The sequence below is a fragment of the Sciurus carolinensis genome, chromosome 5 (genome assembly GCF_902686445.1).
Source record: "Sciurus carolinensis chromosome 5, mSciCar1.2, whole genome shotgun sequence".
Taxonomy (NCBI): Eukaryota; Metazoa; Chordata; class Mammalia; order Rodentia; family Sciuridae; genus Sciurus; species Sciurus carolinensis.
The window spans coordinates 96820867-96842094 of NC_062217.1; the positions used below are offsets into that span (position 1 = coordinate 96820867).

General features: G+C 33.0%; 1 protein-coding gene across 3 annotated transcripts in view; it reads left to right on the forward strand.

Moving 5' to 3' along the window:
• Positions 1-21228, forward strand: part of Prkg1 (protein kinase cGMP-dependent 1) — a 1194090-nt gene that overhangs the window by 1168636 nt on the left and 4226 nt on the right. For all 3 annotated transcript variants that reach the window (XM_047552478.1, XM_047552477.1, XM_047552479.1), the window contains 7 exons: positions 3160-3299; positions 4440-4529; positions 12900-13041; positions 14155-14318; positions 17843-17965; positions 18052-18114; positions 19332-19398. In XM_047552478.1, the coding sequence (XP_047408434.1) occupies positions 3160-3299; positions 4440-4529; positions 12900-13041; positions 14155-14318; positions 17843-17965; positions 18052-18114; positions 19332-19398 (789 nt within the window). The remainder of the gene's footprint in view (positions 1-3159; positions 3300-4439; positions 4530-12899; positions 13042-14154; positions 14319-17842; positions 17966-18051; positions 18115-19331; positions 19399-21228) is intronic.

Consider the following 21228-nt stretch of genomic DNA (forward strand, 5'->3'; position numbering starts at 1 on the left):
ATCCCTGTGGTATAAGCATCAACAATCTTGAAGTAGCTTCTCAAACTTACTTATTAGATACCACTGAGGTGGATTGGGGTAAGGATAGGAAAAAAATCACATTCAGCCTGTGGTGGGGCATATTTTGAGGACAGCACTTTGGCTTGAAGAGACCATTAAACTAAGAAGATGACAGAATAAGAGAGTTAATAGTCAGCAAACGCTACCTCTACTCCAGGAACTTCAATATGTGGGAACTTCTATTTCAACTTCACAGGTAACCTATGAGGAAACTTCTTGTATTAGAAATGCAGAAACAGTAATAGAGAGAGTTTGAGTAATGTGTGCAAGATAGCCTGCCAAGGGTAGTTGATTATTGGAGTATTCACACACAGTGTGTCTCCCGTTCCCTTAGCAGGGTAGGATAGTCTTCAGGGGAAGACAATTTGAGATAAACACCTAGCCCATGGGGCTATGAAGGATTCCTGGGCAAGAGGAAGAATGAAAGTAGACATTTTTTTCTCCTCTTTGCAGACTTCTATTCACATGTATCACTCATTTCTGAGCTTTTAGTTGACTGGCTACAAACTAATAACAAATCATCACCATCTCAAATTCATGTACACAGACTCAGTATAATTAATCTGGCAAATAGGAAAAAGCAAGGTAGACTAAATTTCACTTTAAAATTTTTTAAAGATCAATTTTGCTAAAATACTTTCACAGTAATACTTGCAGCTCACCAAATACAAATTGTCATAGCTTACCTTAAGAGTTTATATTGGAAAAATAAATCATGACAAGTTCTCTAAAGAAATGAATAATGTGGTTAACCCAAAACTTGGTTTCAAGTTTTTATGCTATAGTTTTACATAGAATGCAATTTATGAAGGTCATTTTTTTCATGGAATGCTAATAAAACTGAAATTAAGAGTGTTATACAAAAACAAATATCCACTACAATAAAAATAGACTTTATTTTTTTCTAAGATAGTTTTATTTTTATTTATCACATAAGTGATATGTTAATGATATTAAGTTATATAAGTTAATTATTATATGTTCAAAAAGTAAAAGCAAGTAAACAACTAAAAAATTTCCCTAAGGGAAAACCATTGTAAACATATTGATGAACTTCTGATTGTCCTGTCATAAATTTATTTTAGGTATTGATATAGGCAGATACTTACAAATGTACTATTTATGATATCATAAAATGTATGCTGGTTTATAACCCATATATATGTATATACACACACATATATATGCATATATATGTTATTTTTCCAAAATTTTAATTATAATTCTAACATCATTATTAATTTTCCAAGTTCCTATTGATGGACATTTAGTTTCCAAATTTTTCTGATAGAGACAGTGTTGAAAAGGGAATATTTTAAAAAGCAACATTTGTTTGTTAGGGATTTCCACTTAAGGCCAGAATACAAGCAGAGAGACCATCAAACCATGCTTATTCAGTGGTACAATTTCATTTAAGGTCCTGGTATCTCTGTGCAGTAGCTGGTATTATCATCAGCAAAAACTGGAGCTCAGAGGAATTAAGCAACTAGCTCAAGAGTGACTAACTAGAGTCAGAATTTAAGTCCTGACCTATAACCACAAAAGCAGAGTTCTTTTCTCCTTTCCTGTGTACAAGTGTAGAATCTGTGTTGTCAGTAAAGAGGTAATTTTAAAATTAGGCATTTAAGCTATGCAAGTGGTTTAACTGGGTGTGACTCTGAAGAGGGAACATGACTTTCTTTCCCTTCTGAATTTTAGAACCTCTGACATAGCTCATTTGCTATTCCATCTTCCCCGTCTGTCCTATTTCTTTCAGAAGTGAGTTTTCACATTTTGTTTTATCATGAACTGCAACTGAATCCATTTGTGGCACACTAATCCATCATCCTGAAGAGTTTCACACACACAATAGAGGGCCTTTAGCTATTAAAGGCATTTCAAATATCCATTTTTTCCCTCTACCTGTCACACAAATTCACAAATGATGACAGCAAACCGAAGTTCATTATTGAGTATCCTCATGCTCCTTCCTAAGGAACTTGCCACATGAATATACTCTCGAGTTGAATTCAGTCTGTGTATACATGTATACACAGGGCACTTAAGATCTTCACTATCCCCATAGGTGAAAGTAGTACATAATTCACAGTTAATGAGGGGAAGGCTATACTTCAACTGAAAAACAGAATCAGCTTGCCATGATATTTCCCCAATGCTTTCATTAGATTGTTAAAATGTGAACCACTCGGTAATGTATTGAGGATTCTGCTGATCAAGAGCATTTGATGATAACTTCCCTCATCTTGCTATTGATTAGCTCAGTTATTTCTCTTTCTTTTCTTACAAGTCACCTTGTTTAACTTTCTTGTAAAAGTGAACAGAGACCAGCAGCCTGTCTGAGATATGGCACTTGGAGATACAAAGAGCCATGCTGGCTGCCACAGAGACTTAGGTACTTTGGGGACATTAAATCTTAATTTAGATTTCTCCAATTAATGAAACCAAAAAGTAAGATTTGATATCAAAGGTGATTAAAGTTATAAGGCATATTAGAGAGGAAAAAAAAGGATGTCCAAACCTTTAAAAATTTTGTTTACCTTTGTTTTTCTTTTTAACAAGAAGGGGAAAGATTGAGAGATTTTTTTAAAAAAAGAAGAAATAATAGTACAGTATATACATCTGCAGTCTTGGCACAGACAAGGGTCATTGAATTTAATGATTCTAGAAACGTTTGTGGACTAGGACTAAGGAAGAAGACCACAAAGATCCATCTACTCCTAGTTTTGCTATAATAATTAAAGTAAAATTGGAGAAGAAATTAGATATTTTTTCTACTTTTTTGATTGAAAGGAAAAACTATAAAATATACCCAAACACATTATATGAAATGAAATGAAACAATAATAAGTGTATTTTTCTTCTTCTAATCCACTTGGGCACAAAATAAGTTTGGAATAAAGTTAGTGAAAACTAATCCAGTGGAATGAGACTGAACAATGGTTGTGAGCTGTGGGTCTTAAACTCAGGCTGGAGTGCCTTGGATGGTGGTTAGGGTTCATGGGCATGCCCCATGTACCTGTTCATTTCAGGATAACAATGAACTCTGTTGTATTAGGTCTTTAGACTTCTCGTCACTTGTCTCTTCTGCCTTTCTTTAAGGTCCAGTTGAAAAGTGAAGAATCCAAAACATTTGCAATGAAGATTCTCAAGAAACGCCACATTGTGGATACCAGACAGCAGGAGCACATCCGCTCAGAGAAGCATATCATGCAGGGGGCTCATTCTGACTTCATAGTGAGGTAAAGGTCCTAGTACTAATTCCAACGGCAAATCAACCACACATCCTCTGCCACTTGTGTTCACCCTTAACACATTTCATTTGCATAAAGAAATTTAAAGTTTTGTTTAGTTTAAAAAAATAAAAAGTTTTGATTCTATTCTTCTTATTCTTTAAGAGAATCATATTCTCTAAAAAGATGTATCTTTCCCAAAGGAGGTATCAATTTCTAACATTTCATTTTTATTCTGTTACCTACAATGTTACATAGACCTCTGGTGCTTAAAAGACAAAATGTCTAAAATCAAGCTATTTAACTTAATTTAGGGAATTTTTTTTAGATGAAATGGCAACTGATTCTTTCATCTCAGTATTTTATAAGCACTACTAATAGGATAATTGGGAGTTTTTTTTATATATGCAGAAGAAGCTTTTGTAGTTAATTTTCCATGACATTTGTACAAGATAAAGTATAACATGAATTTAAGTGAATTGCACATGAAATTTATACTTTATCATGAAATTTGATCTACTTCATATCTACACACACTGCTTATTGATGCCCATTAAATGTTGATTAGTCCAAACTAGATACTTCATCCAAATTGGACTTCTAGAATCCCAAGAAACCTTCTTGTCCATAATAATTTGGACCAATCCCCTCAATGGATGTACTAGCCCCTATGGGGTGTAAGTCACTCACCCTTGAATCCTTTTCCCAGATTTGAGCCTTAATTCTCTTTCATTTGTTCTGATAAAATTTCAAGCATGGAAAATCAACAAATTATAATCTGGGCACTTAGAAATTTGCATGCTTTTGTGATAAGAACATTCAAAATCCTCTTTTAGTTATTTTGAAATATTCAAAACAATATTAGCCTTAGTTCTCTACTCCCCAAAGGAGGCCCAGAACTACTCCTCCTAACTCTAACTTTCTACAATAAATATGGGAGGCAGTGGATATGCTGAATATGTTGATTTGATTATGAAACAGTATATATGTATTGAAATATGTACTGTACCACATAAATATGTAAAGTTAGTATGTGTAAATTAAAAACAAAACAAAGGAAAAACTAATTTCTCAAAGCTTAAAAAATTTTACATGCTGTTAAAACACAATAGTGTTCCTAACCTTTGCTTTCTTATTTGTAATTTACAGGCTATACAGGACATTTAAGGACAGCAAATATTTGTATATGTTGATGGAAGTTTGCCTAGGTGGAGAACTCTGGACCATTCTCAGGGATAGGTAGGAGATTTAAGAAAATTCTATTGTGTATCTAAAAACACAGTTGCCCCCAATGGTCTATAAGAAGAGTCCATTATTATAATGTGTAAAAATTATATTTACATTTCATATATGCTTATATTGAAAATATGAGGTAAACATAGGGTACGATCCACTATGCAATTTATTATAATACATATAAAATTTACTTTGTAAATAATGACATAGCTTAGTCTCCCGTTAAAAAAAAAAAAAAAGACACTTTGAAAAGCATATACTTAGCTTAGCATGAGTATCAGAATCAGAAAACTCTATACCTGGAACTCAATACATTGCTTTAACTTTAAAAGAATTATAGCCATTTTATGATTATAGTTAGAATTAACTTTTTCAGATGGCAATCTGCCTTTCATGGCACTAAGAATTTTCTTTCTCTACCTTTTATTGCTCTTCTAGATTAAAATAAGTTTCTAGTTGTCTCTTAAACTTTGCTGATCTTAGGGGAAAATGAATCTACTTATAAATAATAGTTCATGTAACAATCTGACTTAGTTTTACTTTTCTACCCTTTCAGGGAAAGTAAAGTTTGTCTTGATAGTGCTTATTTCTTTTAATTATGAAAATTCATTTTATTTCAATTTTTCATCTCATATAACTAGAAAATTATCTTTTAACAAATTTCCTATAAAATATCTCAGGGTATCACTACCTATATTTTTTTCAAGTACAAGAAACCAAATTTTATTTTCCTATGAATAATCTTACAGTCATTTCCTACAAACAATCTGCTGGCCTTGCCAAAGTCACCTTTGCTCCTCAGAACATTCGCATTTAGGCAGCTCTCTTTTCCTTATTATTACAGTCCTGCTCCTCAGACTCTCTGCTGGCTAACATCTTTCTAAAACTTATCTGTTGATAACCCTGATGTTCCCAGAGACCATGTAATTTTTTGACATTTGTTACTTTGTAGATATCCTGGCATAGAACAAGTGGTTCTTTACAAACTCTTGATTTAAATTCTCATTCCTTCGGGCATTCTCATAGTACTTTCATATCTTTGTTCAACACTCTTTCAGTTCTTTTATTTCCATGACCTTACTTACATATGTCAAATGGATTTGTTTTTACCATTTTGTATTCTATTATACTAGTGTTTTGTTTGATTTCTTAAAAAAGAAAATAAGGGAATAGGTAAGAAAGCATATAAGGGAATTCAGTATGTTGACATTAGGGAGCCCTTTAATATTTGTACTAAGCTATTTTATCAGAGCATATTAATATTTGAGCTCATGTTTGAGTACAGATTATATCCCAGGCATTGTGATAGAGACTGGGGATACCCTGATAAACAAAGCAGATGTAGTTCCACTTCTCAGAATTTATAGACTGTTTCACTAAATTAATATTTTGGTTTGTGAATTAATATCTGGCAGATTTTAATATGGTTCTACAGTTTGTTTGATCTGACACTTTAATCTATTTATATACTTAAAATCTCTCCCCTTTTTTTGGTAATTAGAATAGGATGAGATTTGCAGGTGGAATTACACAGGAAATAAATAATAAGCTACACAGAAAAAGGACCAGCTCTATTCCCATAACATTTTTTAAACTTCTCTTAAGTTCATTAACTAAAAAGACAATAAAAATTATGATGAAACTCTGTCTGCTGTCCTCTTATGAGGCCTCAACAGGCATGGGCCTCATTTTTCCAAAATAAATGTTATTTCATTTATTTCCCTACATAACTTGATATTTGCATTTTGTTTGGTCATCAGCTCCAGCCACACCTTCTGAATGAGATATATTTTGATTTGTTGGGGTAAATAGGAGTGCTGTGAAGCAGCAGCTTCCTTGAGTGGAGTGGATGGAAGGAAAATAGTAAGGGAGTCCCATTTCTCTCTCTCCACCAGGCTGCTTTGTGGTCCTTCCTTCTTCCTCCCCCTGTTGTCCTTAAATTTTGGGTACACAGTTGCTGAGTCCCCCAGTGCCTCCCTGAAGAGGCTTGATCCAGAGAACCAGTAACCACTTGGTTCTTCCCAAAGATTCAAGAATGCTGAAGCCTTGACTTTAAAAGCAACGGAACTGGTACATATAAAATGACTCAGAATCAAATCCCTGCCAACTTTAGTAAAGATATGTGTAGACTTACTACTTCTATTCTATATCACCCTTCTTTTTCTTTTCCATTGCTAGAAAGAAAAGAATAATTTGGGGCATCCAGACTTCAGTCAATATTACCATTGATTAACTTTCTATTTTATAAATTGGGACTAAAAATTGTTAAAAAGAAGCAAACAAACAAACAAAAAGCCAAGCAAAAGATTATGCTCTTATGCTATCAGTCATAATGCATATGAAAATATCTGTTATAAAGACCAACAAACCAAAACCGATAGGGTTTGTTCAATTCAATTCATTCAGTTTTCTTCTTGTGTGCAAGGAAAGTATTGGTGAGGGAGAAGCTACCCTGAAAGCTGTGCAGAAAATTGGGATTGATTTGAAAGAAAGCTTACATGACCACATTCCTTTCTGTAATGTGATACCTCTGAGCCTAAGATTTAGCATAGGAAGTCTCAGACACCCTCCTTCTTCCACCTCCAGCTGAGATGACCATTTCCTGCCTTTCTCTTTCTTCTCATCAGTATAGAAAAGGAACACAGAACAGTTCTTCATTTGTTGTCAAGAAATGAGAATTAAAATGATTTCATGTATGAATAGAATTTGAAGACTATTTTTTTATCTTGGGGCTTGCACTATACTACTAAAATGTTAATTGTTTCTATTATTTTCATGGTTTATTATTTATAATGTTTTATCTTCTAGTTGGTGACTTTTTGTCTTCCACAAGTTTTGGTATAGGATGCTACAAATCATATTTTGTCTTCCTTCTCTAACAAAGAATTGGCAACTCCTGCAACTTTTAAAAAATATGATTGGTTAATATAAATAAATATGTTACTACATATATTAATGTATAATATGTTAGTGTATACATACATATCAGTATTAGTTTTTTATAAAACTTAATATAAAAATTTAATATTATAATCAATAAAAATTTTAATCTAGTGAAATTTAACATCTAAATATATGATAGAATTTTAATATATTAAATTTTCTACTGAATATCTTAAATAATTACTTCAGAAGCCATATTTTTCAAATTTCACAAATCTCACTTTCTGTACATACGTCTTCCTGAATATATTTTATAATCCTACAAGTAATAAGTGTCTTTGTGTCCATTATTTTTGATTCTGGCTATTTTGTGGAAGATAATTATTTAAGTTTCATCTTTGATGCGTTAATAGATGGCATAGATTGAAAGTGTTTCAAAATAAATGAGTCTATCTTCATCATAATTTAGTCTCCCTAACTTTACTATTGGCGATAAGCTTCACAGATTGCAACACACTTCAGACTTATATACCCACTAATGATTGTTGCCACTAGTTAATGTTGCCTAGTCACTTTTGACAAGAGATATTTGTCTTGGTTACATACTGATGTCTCGGGACTTAGTTTATGACAAGATGATTAAACACTGTGATTAAATTTTAATTTGAGTATGTCAATAAATATATATAACCCTCTAATTTTCTCAAAATATTATCTACTATAATTTAGCAAAAGCAACCACTCATTTCCAAAAAGGCGTAAGAATCTATCCCTTACTTTCCATGAAATGTTACAAATGTCAAGGCATGATTTTTTTTTTAACTTCAAAGAGCTATCTAGGTCAAGCAATTTAGTTTTTAAGTAACTCTCTAAACTGTTGATTAAATAAGCTTTCACTTCCATTTTAGATCAAATTTACATTGTCATTTCCAATTGTGATAGTAATTTTTCCTTCTGAATCACCCTAATGTTATACCTTGTGACTACTTTCAAAATGTGTATTTTTAAACTCTCAAATTGCATATATCAAATATTTAGTGATGGAACATTGTGTTGCTGATAAACATTTTGTATGCATATATTGTATTGACTTTTCAAGGTTTGAGACAAGGTTATCATTTAATTTTTAAAATATGTTACAAATATATCTGTGTATGGCTGATACTTGATACAGTCTTTTGAAGAAATAGAAACCAACATTCTAGGACCCTCCAAACTGGCTCAGGAGCAAAGAAACCTGGAAACAGGGCTTTCAGGAATTAAAGACAAAAGATATATAATTTGTGGTCAGTTAACTTCATAGAAAAAAGGGAGGATTTGGATTGGCAGGCAATATAAGGGTAATTTTGTGAGAAATATTGGGAAATGAAAGAAGAGATATTTGCAGATATTTCTGCAGAGTTGATTCATGGCAATTAACCTTAACAGTGAGAAGCACTTCACTAACAGTGAGACTTAGTGTTGCAAATTCCTCACCACCTGCAACCAGACTTTAGACCTATTATCCTCTATGACATTGGCTAATTTTCCTAGGTTAAGCTATAGTGCAAAGAAGAATTTTGGTGCTCCATTAGAGTGGCCAGTATTGATTGAGTAGCACTTGTGTGCTAGGGACTTATCCAAATACGTGTATGCATCAATTCTTTGAATCCTCACAACACAAATGAGACAGTAAATATTACTAGTAACATTGTACAAAGGAGAACACTGAAACTCAGTGGAGTATGTAGTTACTTAAGATCAACAAAAGTGGCCCTGCTTGTATAATTATGGAATTAAAATGGAGTCTACTGTCACATATAACTAAAAAGAAACAATAAAAAAAAAAAAACACACACACAAAAAACAGTAAATGAAACCTGAAATTCAGGCCTAGATTTTTGCTTCACAGTCTATATTTCTAACTTACAACCTCCTCTCCCAAACCTGAGTTTGTATTAGAATTTGTCCATCTTTCTGTTAATGACCAACTTATTCAGAATATAAATATACCTTTCTGCAGAGATTTCACACAAAAAAGGTAATCTCTCCCATATCTTTTTTCATTACAACATTAACAATGCATTTGCCATTGGGATCCGTCAACAGCTAATATTAAGGAGACCAGAGAGATGTCCTGAGTCACAACTGCAGAAATAATTTCTTCTTCAAACAGTAGTCAGGAATTTGTAATCTTTCAAAAAGGACCACTGAAATCAGTTAACCATGAAGTCAGGAAATAACCCATTTGTGGATTAAAACAAGACATACTATGACATACTATGAAATTTAACAAGATTCTATTCCACATACGATTTTGTTCTGTTTTGTTTTGCTTTTCTTTGTAATGCTTTTCACTGAGGAGGGACTGAACTCACATTCAGTAGATTACCACACACACACACCCACACACACACACACACACACACAGATATTTACTATGTAGCAAATAATCCCCCTATTTAAAGAAATGTACTGTTCTTGACAGGAAAACATGTTTAACTCAATTAAGGGCAAAGAATGGGGATTCAAGGCAATACTCTAATTCCTTTCCAAGTAACTGGGCTTATAGAGTCTTAGCTCTGCCAAGGATAATATAAGTCATAGGACAATTGCAGCTTAAAAAATACCATTCAGTTCCTATTACAGATGCAGGTTTTCTCCAAGAAACTTTCCCTTACCCTCATAAGTTTGTATTAGTTCCATTCAGATAACCTTAATAAGAGATTCAAGAATCCTGGTACTTATGACTAAAATCCTAGTAATTATTGAGAGGAGTAGATATTATTATGCCTAGAAATATATATCTAGATCTATATATCTATCTATATTTTATATATACATATATATGTGTATACACACACACACATATATATGATTCTTTGGGGAAAACCTGATTATTTCAGTGACAAATCAAGGGAAATGAGTAATTAACAACTATATCTTTCAAAAAAACACTAATTCTGAAAAATGACCTAAAAGGTGACTGCTGTAACCTTGGATTCACTGACAAATTTTGAAAAAAAAACAATGTAGCCATATTTCACTGCCCAGTTTGTTAGATTTGTGTCTTCAAGTTTGACAAGAAAGTAAATGTCACTAAAATGCAAATGAGGAAGCTGCTAGCTTCTGTTCATACCTCAAACCATTTCTGGGCTTGTTGCTTATGTTCCAACCCAGCCACCTCAAGAACTTGTGTTCATACTCATGTTTGGGTTTTTTGTTGTTGCTGTTGCTGTTCTTTTTTTTTTTTTTTTTGTTTTTTTTTTTACTTTTCTATTGGTTCTTTTTAGTTATAAGTGATAGTAGAATCTATAATAATAAAAGCATGGGATGTATCATGTTCTAGCTCAGACCCCAGTACCTCTCCTTCCCCTTCCTTCTCCCCATCCCCTGCTCCCTTCCCTCTGTTGATCTTTCTGCCATTTACCCAGTTAATTTTTTAATTAATTTCTTGTGGATGTACTCTTTGGTAAGATTCACTGTGTATTTTGATGCATGTACATAGGAAAGTTATGTCAGATTCATTCCACTGTCTTTCTTTTCCTACCCCACTTTCTTTTCATTCCTCTTTGTCTAATCTACTGAATTTCTACCACTGCATCCCCTTATTGTCGGTTAGCTTTCACGTAGCAGTGAAAACATTCAACCTTTGGTTTTCGGGAATTGACTTTTTCACTTAGCTTCATAGTATTCAGATTCATCCATTTACCAACAAAGTCTTAAAGTCATTCTTCTTTATGGCTGAGTAATACTCCATTGTGTATGCCACATTTGCATCTAAGTTGGCTGCATAGCTTAGTTATTGTGAATTGTGCTGCCAATAAGTATTGATGTGACTGCATCACTGTAGTATGGTGATTTTAACTCCTTTGGTGGAATCGCTAGCAAATGGTAGTTTATTTCTAGTTTTTTGAGAAATCTCCATACTGCTTTCCTGAGTGGTTACAACCAGTTTGTAGACCCACCAGCAGTGTATGAATGTACCTTTTTCCCTACATCTTCACCAACATGTATTGTTACTTGTATTCTTGGTAATTGCCATTCTGACTGGAATGAGATGAAATCTCAGTGTAGTTTTAATTAGTGTTTCTCTAATTGCTAGAGATGTTGAACATTTTTCATGTATGTATTGACAGTTCATATCTCTTCTTTTGAGAAGTGTCTGTTCAGTACCTTTACCCATTTATTGATTGGATTTGTTTTTGTTTTGTTTTGTTTTGTTTTGGTGTTAAGTGCTTTGAGTTCTTTATACATTCTGGGTATTAATGCCCTATCTGAGGTGCAGATGACAAAGATTTTCTTACATTTTGTAGGCTCCCTCTTCATGCTTTTGATTGTTTCCTTTGCTATGAAGATGCTTTTTAGTTTGATGCCATCTCATTTATTGATTTTTTATTTTACTCCTTGCACTCTCAGAGTCTTGTTAAGGAAGTCAGTTCCTGAGCCAATATGTTGGAGAGCTAGGCCTACATTTTCTTCTAACAGGTGCAGGGCTTTTGGTTTAATCCCTAGGTCTTTGATCCACTTTGAATTGAGTTTTGTGCAGGGTGTGTTCTTGAATTATGCAATTCTTAAGTTGTGCTTACCACTAGAAAAAGAGGAAGTTTATCTTTTTATGTTGTTCCATGAAAAAACAGCTAAAGTAGGAAGATTCTGCAATAGAACCAAGGAATTAACCTTAAATATCAAGGTTTTTCCTTTTATTGCTATTTTATTCAATCAATCTGTTTATCTATCTATAGATATAAATATAGATTGTATTTTTTATGTTTTACATACACTTCTACATAGAGCAACAAGAGGCAGATATAAGACAGAACTTTCTTGATAAAAAATTATAATCAAGTTAATATTCGCGTCCAGTTACCTTTTCTCTTCTAATTGTCTTTTAGTTTAATCTCCTCCTACTAATTAGAAGGCTTTAGTATAGGAAACTTTTGTCCTAATGACAGAAGTTTTGAAGCAGAGCTTATTGAAGTTGATGCCAACATGGTTCTTTGAAAACATGAGGTGTTTTTTTTTTTTTTTTCATTCTCATGAACCATATTTACAATATTTAGAAAGATTGAAAAACAAGCTGTCTAAAAGTACATAGGAATAAAGCCTTTAGCCACTCCTTTAAGAAGCATGTGCTTGGTGGACAACCCCTAAAATAGAACTCACTCCCCCTGCCTACTGCTGTCACTCTGTTCCTGTCTGGATTGTGGTGGGCTGTTGAAAGGAAGCCACCAAGTACCTGAAACCTGATGTGTGCTTGAACGCTTCTCGATCCCTTTCCGGAAGTTAGATTTTACTATCCCACGCATAAGGACAGGGAATCTCTTGGCTTGATCTTCAAATGCTTTAGAAAACCCAATGAAATGAGTGGCAATTATATGACATTTAGCTGGGAGGACATTGGTCTCTGGGCTAAATTTTGGCCCAGGATAGAGCAACATGAGAAGAAAAATTAACCTTATTAGAGAAATTAATTTTTACACACTTTTCATTTCATTTTCTGTGTTTTAGAGGTTCATTTGAAGATTCTACAACCAGATTTTACACAGCATGTGTGGTAGAAGCTTTCGCCTATCTGCATTCCAAAGGAATCATTTACAGGGACCTCAAGCCAGAAAATCTCATCCTAGATCATCGAGGTTACGCCAAACTGGTCAGTGCATTTCATACATGGGTTCTGTTCTGCAGCTTTTAAATATTCATTTATAAAACGGTCTCTGCTAACATTAAAATTTGGTTTCTACTGCAGTGTTACAACTTTTCTTAAAAGTAGGACTTAGCATTATAATTTTCAATTAAATATATTTTCAAATTAGGTAAAAGTTATAAGAAATTATATTGTCTAAGTTTGAATTGCTATACTCCAGCAAAACATGCTTTCTGACAAGCACTAGAAAATACCACTGCTGGCATGTGTTCATAGACCTAAAAAGAAGCTTACAGGTTATTTTTCCTAGCTGGAATTCTGCTATCCAAAGGCAATGTGCATTTATCCTATAGTAAACTTTGAACCATTTTAATAGTATTTATCTAAGAAAATGCCAGTGGTAAAAATTGAGCTTTTCCAATAATGTTCTTAGGCTATGATGATGATGATGATGATAATGTCAAAAGTTCTAAAGATTTACTATAGAATGGAAGTTCTCCTATTTTAAAATGTATAACTTTTCTGGGTCTTGGATCTGTCAGTACCTGATTCTATTTATAAACTTTTGGAATTTTTATACGGTATATGGTTTTTAGAGAAATCAAATCAATGTCAGTTTATTATTTGTAGTGTCATCCAAATTGTTTTAGAAAAGAAATAGACTTTCTGCATTTGCTTTCTGCATTTTCAAATAATTAATATTGAATGAACTGTGAACTTCATGAAGTTCAGCATAAACCATTATATTCTAGGAAAGATGATGGATAGGAGCATCTGGCCTTCTAGTGTTTCTGCGTAAAGGAGATATTCTTTCTTTATGCCACAAACTCTGTTGGTGTAAATGTAGGGAAAAAATGAAAAATATTTCTGGAAAAAAATTCACTTCTCTTATTAATGATGTGAATTTAATTCAATATTTGTGTTCAACTTTTCCCACAACAGGGTTTTATCAGAGTAATTTTGCACAGTATACATGCTTCCTTTTAGAAAACAAGATTATAACAACTTGCATCTGTTTTTATTTTTTATTTTTATGATCAGTATACTTCAGCAAAATAATTTATTGCTTTACAACTAATCATAAGTGGCTTATGTATCTTGTCTTTCTCTCTTTGTAAGGTTGATTTTGGCTTTGCAAAGAAAATAGGATTTGGAAAGAAAACATGGACTTTTTGTGGAACTCCAGAGTATGTAGCCCCAGAGATCATCTTAAACAAAGGTCATGACATTTCAGCCGACTATTGGTCATTGGGAATTCTAATGTATGAACTTCTGACTGGCAGGTATGGACATTTATAGGGAACTGCTAGTAAAAATAGATCACATACAACTACACACTTCTGCCTTTGTCACTCCAATTAGTTCATCTAAAAGTAGATTTCAACAAATCTCAGTACCATGCTTCAGTTATGCTAATGATAATTCACAAAGTAAGATTTAAAATAGATCCAGTGAAGACAACCAACTTGATACCAATTTTTGGTCTCATTATTGCTAACTCCTTATATGAATGTGAACACAGAAGGATCCAATGTCTTAAATGAGATTTTGAGTCTAATCATTTAGCCAGCAATGAAGCAAGGGAAATGATAATCTTAAAATTTCAAGGGTTAACATAGAAGTAAGAGGGCTGGTTAGCAATTATATATATATATATATATATATATATATATATATACACACACACACACACACACACACAATATATATATGTACTTATGTATATATTTACATATATATAATTAATATTAAATGAATTGTCAATTTCATGAAGTCCAGTGTACATACACACAATATGTGAATGTGTTGCTATTTGTATAGTGTTATAATCAACAACAACCAAGTAGGCATTAGGAATACCACATAGTGTAAGACAGATTACGAGCTCCCCAAAGACTAATATTAAGAGAGAAGTGAATACACCACTATGATGTGAACTAAGAACAGTAAGTGTGAGGGCCTTTATGACCCACAGAGTTTAGAAGAGGGCTGGGTGTGTCCAGAAGCCTTTTAAATAATGGAAGGCTATAGTGGGGCCTTTTAAAGGAAGAATGGGACTTGGATGTAGAGAGGAAAAAGAAAGGGCATTATAGGCATGAATTTCCTCAAAATTAAAATTAGAATTATAACCTATGATCCAGTAATCCTATTATAGTCAAGAAAATGAAATCAGGCTGTTGAGAGACATCTGCACTCCCCTGTTCATTGCAGTCTTATTCACAATAGACAAAAAAAATGGAGCTATCCTAAGTGTCCATCAACTAATACCGTGGATAAAGACAATGTGTTACATATACTCGGTGGAATACTGTTTGATCATTTGAAAGAATGAAAGCCTGACATTTGCCACAAGCAGCATGAATGGAACTGGAGGTCATTGTGCTAAGTGAAATGAACCAGACACAGAGAGACAAATACTATAATCTTACTCTCGGAAAACTTGATTTTTAGAAATTGAGTGAAGAATGGTGATTATCTGAGAGTGGAGAGAGTACAGGGGAGTGATAAAATGGGAAGAAGTTGATCAATGGGTACTAAGGTACAGTTAGATAGGAGTAGGAAGTGTTGGTGTGCTACTGCACAGTAGGGTGATTGTAGATGTCCGTACTACACTACACATTCAGAAAGCTAGAAGAAAGGACTTTGAAGGTTTTCACTGTAAAGAAATGATAAACATTTGTGGAGATAAATGTGTCTAACCTAATTTCAGTATGACACAATGTATATATGTATCAGCACTTTATATGGAACCCACTAATACATATACTTTTTATGTTTATGCATCAATTAAAATTAAAAATTTTTAAATGTTAAAAATATCAAAATGAAAAGGAAACAAGTGTAGCCACAGAGATAGTACATAGGTTAAAAAAAATAATGGAAATGTAAAAACGATATAGAAATTTTTATAGAAAGAGGATATAGAAGGTCAAAGGAAATAGAAAAGCACAATTATGTGTATGAATAGAATATTATCAATATGATAGAAAAACTTAATTGCATAACAAAAAACTCATGACATAAATACTTGACTCAGTGTATGCTTTTGACATGCGGTGATCATGGTGGAACCTTCAGAGTAATAACATCACAATGTGTCCAAGCATAAGTTTCCAAATTCAGTGACAAGAAATAATCATATTGCCATGAAAATCACATTATGTATGGTGCTGACTGTGAGGAGGAAAATAGTTTCAATTGACCTTACCCTTTTCTAGACACCTTTATTACTAAAAGATAATATAACACGAATTTTGTGGTTATGGGACAACATTATGGTATAAACCCCATTAATTTATATCAAAACAAGTTATTCTTAAAATACAAATGCAACATACATAAAGTACACCCAGACCTTTCTCAAAAACAATTCTACATGACCAAGTCCACAAAGATGAGTCCAAATAAACCACTCAGGAGCAGAGAAACTGGAAAAGAGATTGGAGATTGATGGAGTATTTTGCATTAAACATTAAAATTTAGATGAAGTATTTAAATTTGTATTGCTTAATGGAATTTAAATATTATAATCTTTAACAATCTTAAAACAATACCAAAAGCAACCAAAGTTGAAGTAGAAAGAGAAAAATAGTTCTAACTATATATGTACTTATCCTTATCACTCATAATTAGGAATCTTAAATTGTTTTTTATAGCTGAAACATGTTATAAAAATATAAAAAAACGTGTTATAAAAAAATAAAGTACAAAAATCAAGGTTTTTATAATTTTTTTTTCTTTAGCAAACACTTTCAGGAATTCATATATTATCATTCCAGAATCACATATTTGGATATTGCCTTTTTTTATTTTATTCCTCAGTTTAATAAAGTCAAAGTAAATTGAATGCCTGTATTTTTCAAAATCAAGTGTAATATAATCCTGTGTATTTCCATCTACACAGATAAATATATGAAATTATGTTAATCAAATGTTTATTATTAATAGTTGGGGTATTTGATATTTTCACTTTTTAGTAATTTTAAGTTTTACATATTGCATGAATATCTTAGACTGTACATGCATCACTGTATTAAAGCCACAAAAGCCATCTTTAAAAAATTGTTCTAGTTGTCCAAGGTAAACATATAAATATAAAAGGAAATCATAAATTAAAAAGCATTAAATTAATTAAAAATGCTAGATTTGTGTCTTCCTCATTTTAAAACTAAAAATCAAAATTCCCCAGTTAAGAAAGAAAATATTCAATTGTAAATCACATAAAACTTTTTAAATTCTAAGAGAATACTAAATATGAGTAAAGGTCTATTTATTTTAAAAGTGACTATAATTGACTTACAGCTAATAACATATTAAATAGAAAATATTTATCACAGAAAATGAGGCAGATAGCATCACAGCCCTCGGCAAAAGCAAATGGGCTACTATTTTACATCTGCTGAGAAAAAGGAAATAGTTTAAACTTTTATTAATAAACATGAAGTGCAAAAATAAAATAATCCATAAGATTTCTTCTTAAAGCAATGTGAACCCTGGATAAAGTATAATTGAGTTGATGAGCATGACAAGGGCCAAAGAGTTAAGGGATGGTTTGAATGACCAAGGACAAGAGGTTAGTCACCTGCATATACAGAAAGGAGGGAACAGCAGAGAAACCTGACTCATTTATGTTCGTGTCAGGGGCTTGCACAGTGTTTGGCTGCTTATTGAATTTCTTCCTGTTTCACTACTAATGTAAGCCCCACATAAGAACTGGTACCTTTTGTGGCACTTGTAACAATTTCACTGTTCTTATTTAGAAAATAAAAATAGTGTCTCTGATAACATTTTGCTCTCATTCTCCCAGCCCACCTTTCTCAGGCCCAGATCCTATGAAAACCTATAACATCATATTGAGGGGGATTGACATGATAGAATTTCCAAAGAAGATTGCCAAAAATGCTGCTAATTTAATTAAAAAACTATGCAGGTAAATGTTTTAAACACATTCTTTTTGAAAGGATTATACTGTGAAAATAATTAGATTATTTAACAAAATTATTATTTTACTTTTAGGGATAACCCATCGGAAAGATTAGGAAATTTGAAAAATGGAGTGAAAGATATTCAAAAGCACAAGTAAGTGCTCTTTCTTTATAACTTTCAGGTGTCAAGAGTTCAGAAAAGCATTTCCATAAGGTGGTATGTTTTGATGTGTTTTTAGTTATTGGTGTATAAGGGATATAGTTCTACAGGAACAGGCAAAGAGCTTGTAGAGACCAGTTAGTTTTTCCAAAGACCCTTCTTCAAGTGTCTGGAGCTATACAGACATGTGTGACAACCCTGTGGCTTTCCAAACAGCAGATTCACTAATTCAGTTGCTCCGAACTCATACTAGCATTTCTTTTTCCTCTCTGACCCAAAGAAAAAATGGTTATTTTTAATTTAGGGGCTCTACTCCCTACTAGAATATTAAAACCAAAGTTGCCCACTGCATCATACCCAAGATTTTTAGATTAAAGGCAAAATATATATTTTCCAACCATCTCCCAATTAGGTATAACAGGAAAGCAATGCAGAGCACAGCCTTTTTTAAATAATAAGTAACATCAGAACTTATGTAAGCTGGATGTTCCAAAGCTAAACTAAACCCAGACTGATTTTTCTCTTTGTCTGCTTGTCTTACACTCCTAAGAAATTCATATATTTATCAAAATAACTTATGTACTGAACTATCTGAATATCTAGAAGTCCTACTAAAAATTTGGTATAAACATTTTCTAATGGTGGTATCTGCATAGACAAAACAAAAGGAAAACACCTTCCTGTGCCAGTATGTAGTCCTTGTTTTCACAGAAAAGCTGTGTATAAAATACCTTCTTTCTATCTTTAAAAGGAAACTGGGATATGAAGAGACAAATATAGGACTGTGAAAAGGGTGATCAGCTTAGGCTGCACTCTGAATCAGTGACAGAGATGGAAAGTTAATTTTCTGTCCTGACTTCATCTCCTGACTCTAGTTCCTTAAAATAAAGTGTCCCGTAAGGCACAAGGTCAGGCATATTATGATACTTAGAAATTATAATGACAGTGTAGGAACAAGGTCATGTGGACATTATGGCTAAAATGACAAGAAAACCAGTTGTGTGGCAGTTGGCATTCAAATTTGACAATCACACTTTTAAAATATGCGTTTATGAAATAAGCTAATTCAAAAACATGGGATTCATTACAAAACATTTTGTCACAGGAAGATGTTAGCCTAACTAGAGTTTGTATGTCACACACTCTCTACATGTTGTCCTGGAAGACTCCACAGCAGGCACATGACTCTGATGATGTTTTTCCTTTCCTAGGTGGTTTGAGGGCTTTAACTGGGAAGGTCTGAGAAAGGGCACCTTGACTCCTCCCATAATACCAAGCGTAAGTGACTTTTCAGCTGAAATTGTGCTTGCTGGTGTTTATGTTATCAACAAAGAACTGTTCTTTGTCAAATTTTGTCGTGTGATGGGATTAAATAAGCTATAAAAATATTCCATTAAAATGATGAAGTACTTTAAAATCCAGACTTAAAAACAGATAACTTTGGGAATGGTCGCTGTGGATGTGTTTTAGCCTTATCTTTTTTAACTATGTACTTTAATTCCAGTTGCCTGTGTAGATGAATGTGATTTAACTTGTGTTATGGTAAATGCTAAATATGTGCATGTGTAGACAGAAGAACAAAGCAAATCTGCAGCAACCAGTTTCAGCAGCTATCACTTCTTGAACAGCATTCCATTTCTGCCCCCTTGGTGGTTCTCCCTCACCCTCCCCCAATGTGACTTTGAAGCACTCTCAGGTACAACATGTCCTTTCAGCTCTCTATCAAGCTCTGAAAGAAAAAGAGCTGTGTGGTGGTGCTCACCTGTAATCCCAGGGGCTGAGGAGGCTGAAGCAGGAGGATCACAAGCGCAAGGCCAGCCTCAGCAATTTAATGAGGCTCTAAGCAACTTAGAAAAAGCAACTTAGTGAGACTCTGTCTCAAAATAAAAAATATAAAAGGCTGTGATGTGGCTCATGATAAAATGCCTCTGTGTTTAATCCCTAGCACCAAAAAGAAATAAATAATAAAAGAAAAAGGTTTTTTTCTTAACACATCAGGTTTTTTATTGAATAGCCACTTCATTCACTAAGTGGACTCTACATCATAGTAACCTGAAATTGATTTCAACTGATTGCATTTATATTTTTCATTCATACTGCATTTAATAAGATGTAGTGTGTCTAAATTAAGAGAGAGATGACTGCTTTATGGTCCTGGGACTTTCATTCATATGCTACCTCTGTCTAAGACTAATTCAAACCTGATCCTTGTACAGAAATATATTTCCTTTTTCTAAGACTTATTTCTGTGCTAATATTTGTTTATTCATAAAACAAAAAATACCATTACCATGTCCCACATTACAGATGCTAATTGCATTCATGATTGGTTTTAGAACAAAAGCAGAGTAATAAACTAGAAGAGGTAAATAAATAAATACTAAACTTAAATTATCCTAACCTAAATTTATTAGGGGTCTTTTATACAATGGAAATATTAAATTGGCTTTTGCTGATGCTATGCTGATTGGACTTTGCCCAGTAAATTTATAAGATTTCTGCTCAAGTTTAGAAATAGCTCTTATACATAGAATAAACATACAATACCTGGCTTCTGCCTGCTTCTCCATCCTCACCTCCTTGTACTCTCCTTCCTTCTTAGATAGCAGTTACATCAGCATATTTTAGTTACTTCAAAGCATGGAACTGTCTCTCTCTGAATCGCCTCAGGACCTTGGCATGTGCCTCCCTCCATGTTGAATTCACTGATTCATAGGTTATAAATCATACTTTTTCAAAGAAGCTTCATATGTTCACTCTTACACCCTCAAGGCACTGTACACACACACACACACACACACACACACATATATATGAATCAGATATGTATATCATATATATAGGTATACATATATATAGAATAAATAAATATATATATTTTACAGCACTAGTCAAAGTTCATACTTAAAGATTTTCTTAATTACTGTTTTTAACCACACAATTTATTTCTTACTGTAATATAAATCTCTATGAAGTAAGACCTATATTTATTTTTACTTGCCACTGTTAACTCCAATTCAATCCCAATTACATAATAGATGTTCCTATTACATAGCAGATGCTCAAACAATTGTCATTGAATAGGGGATTAAAATGCTTTTTGAAATT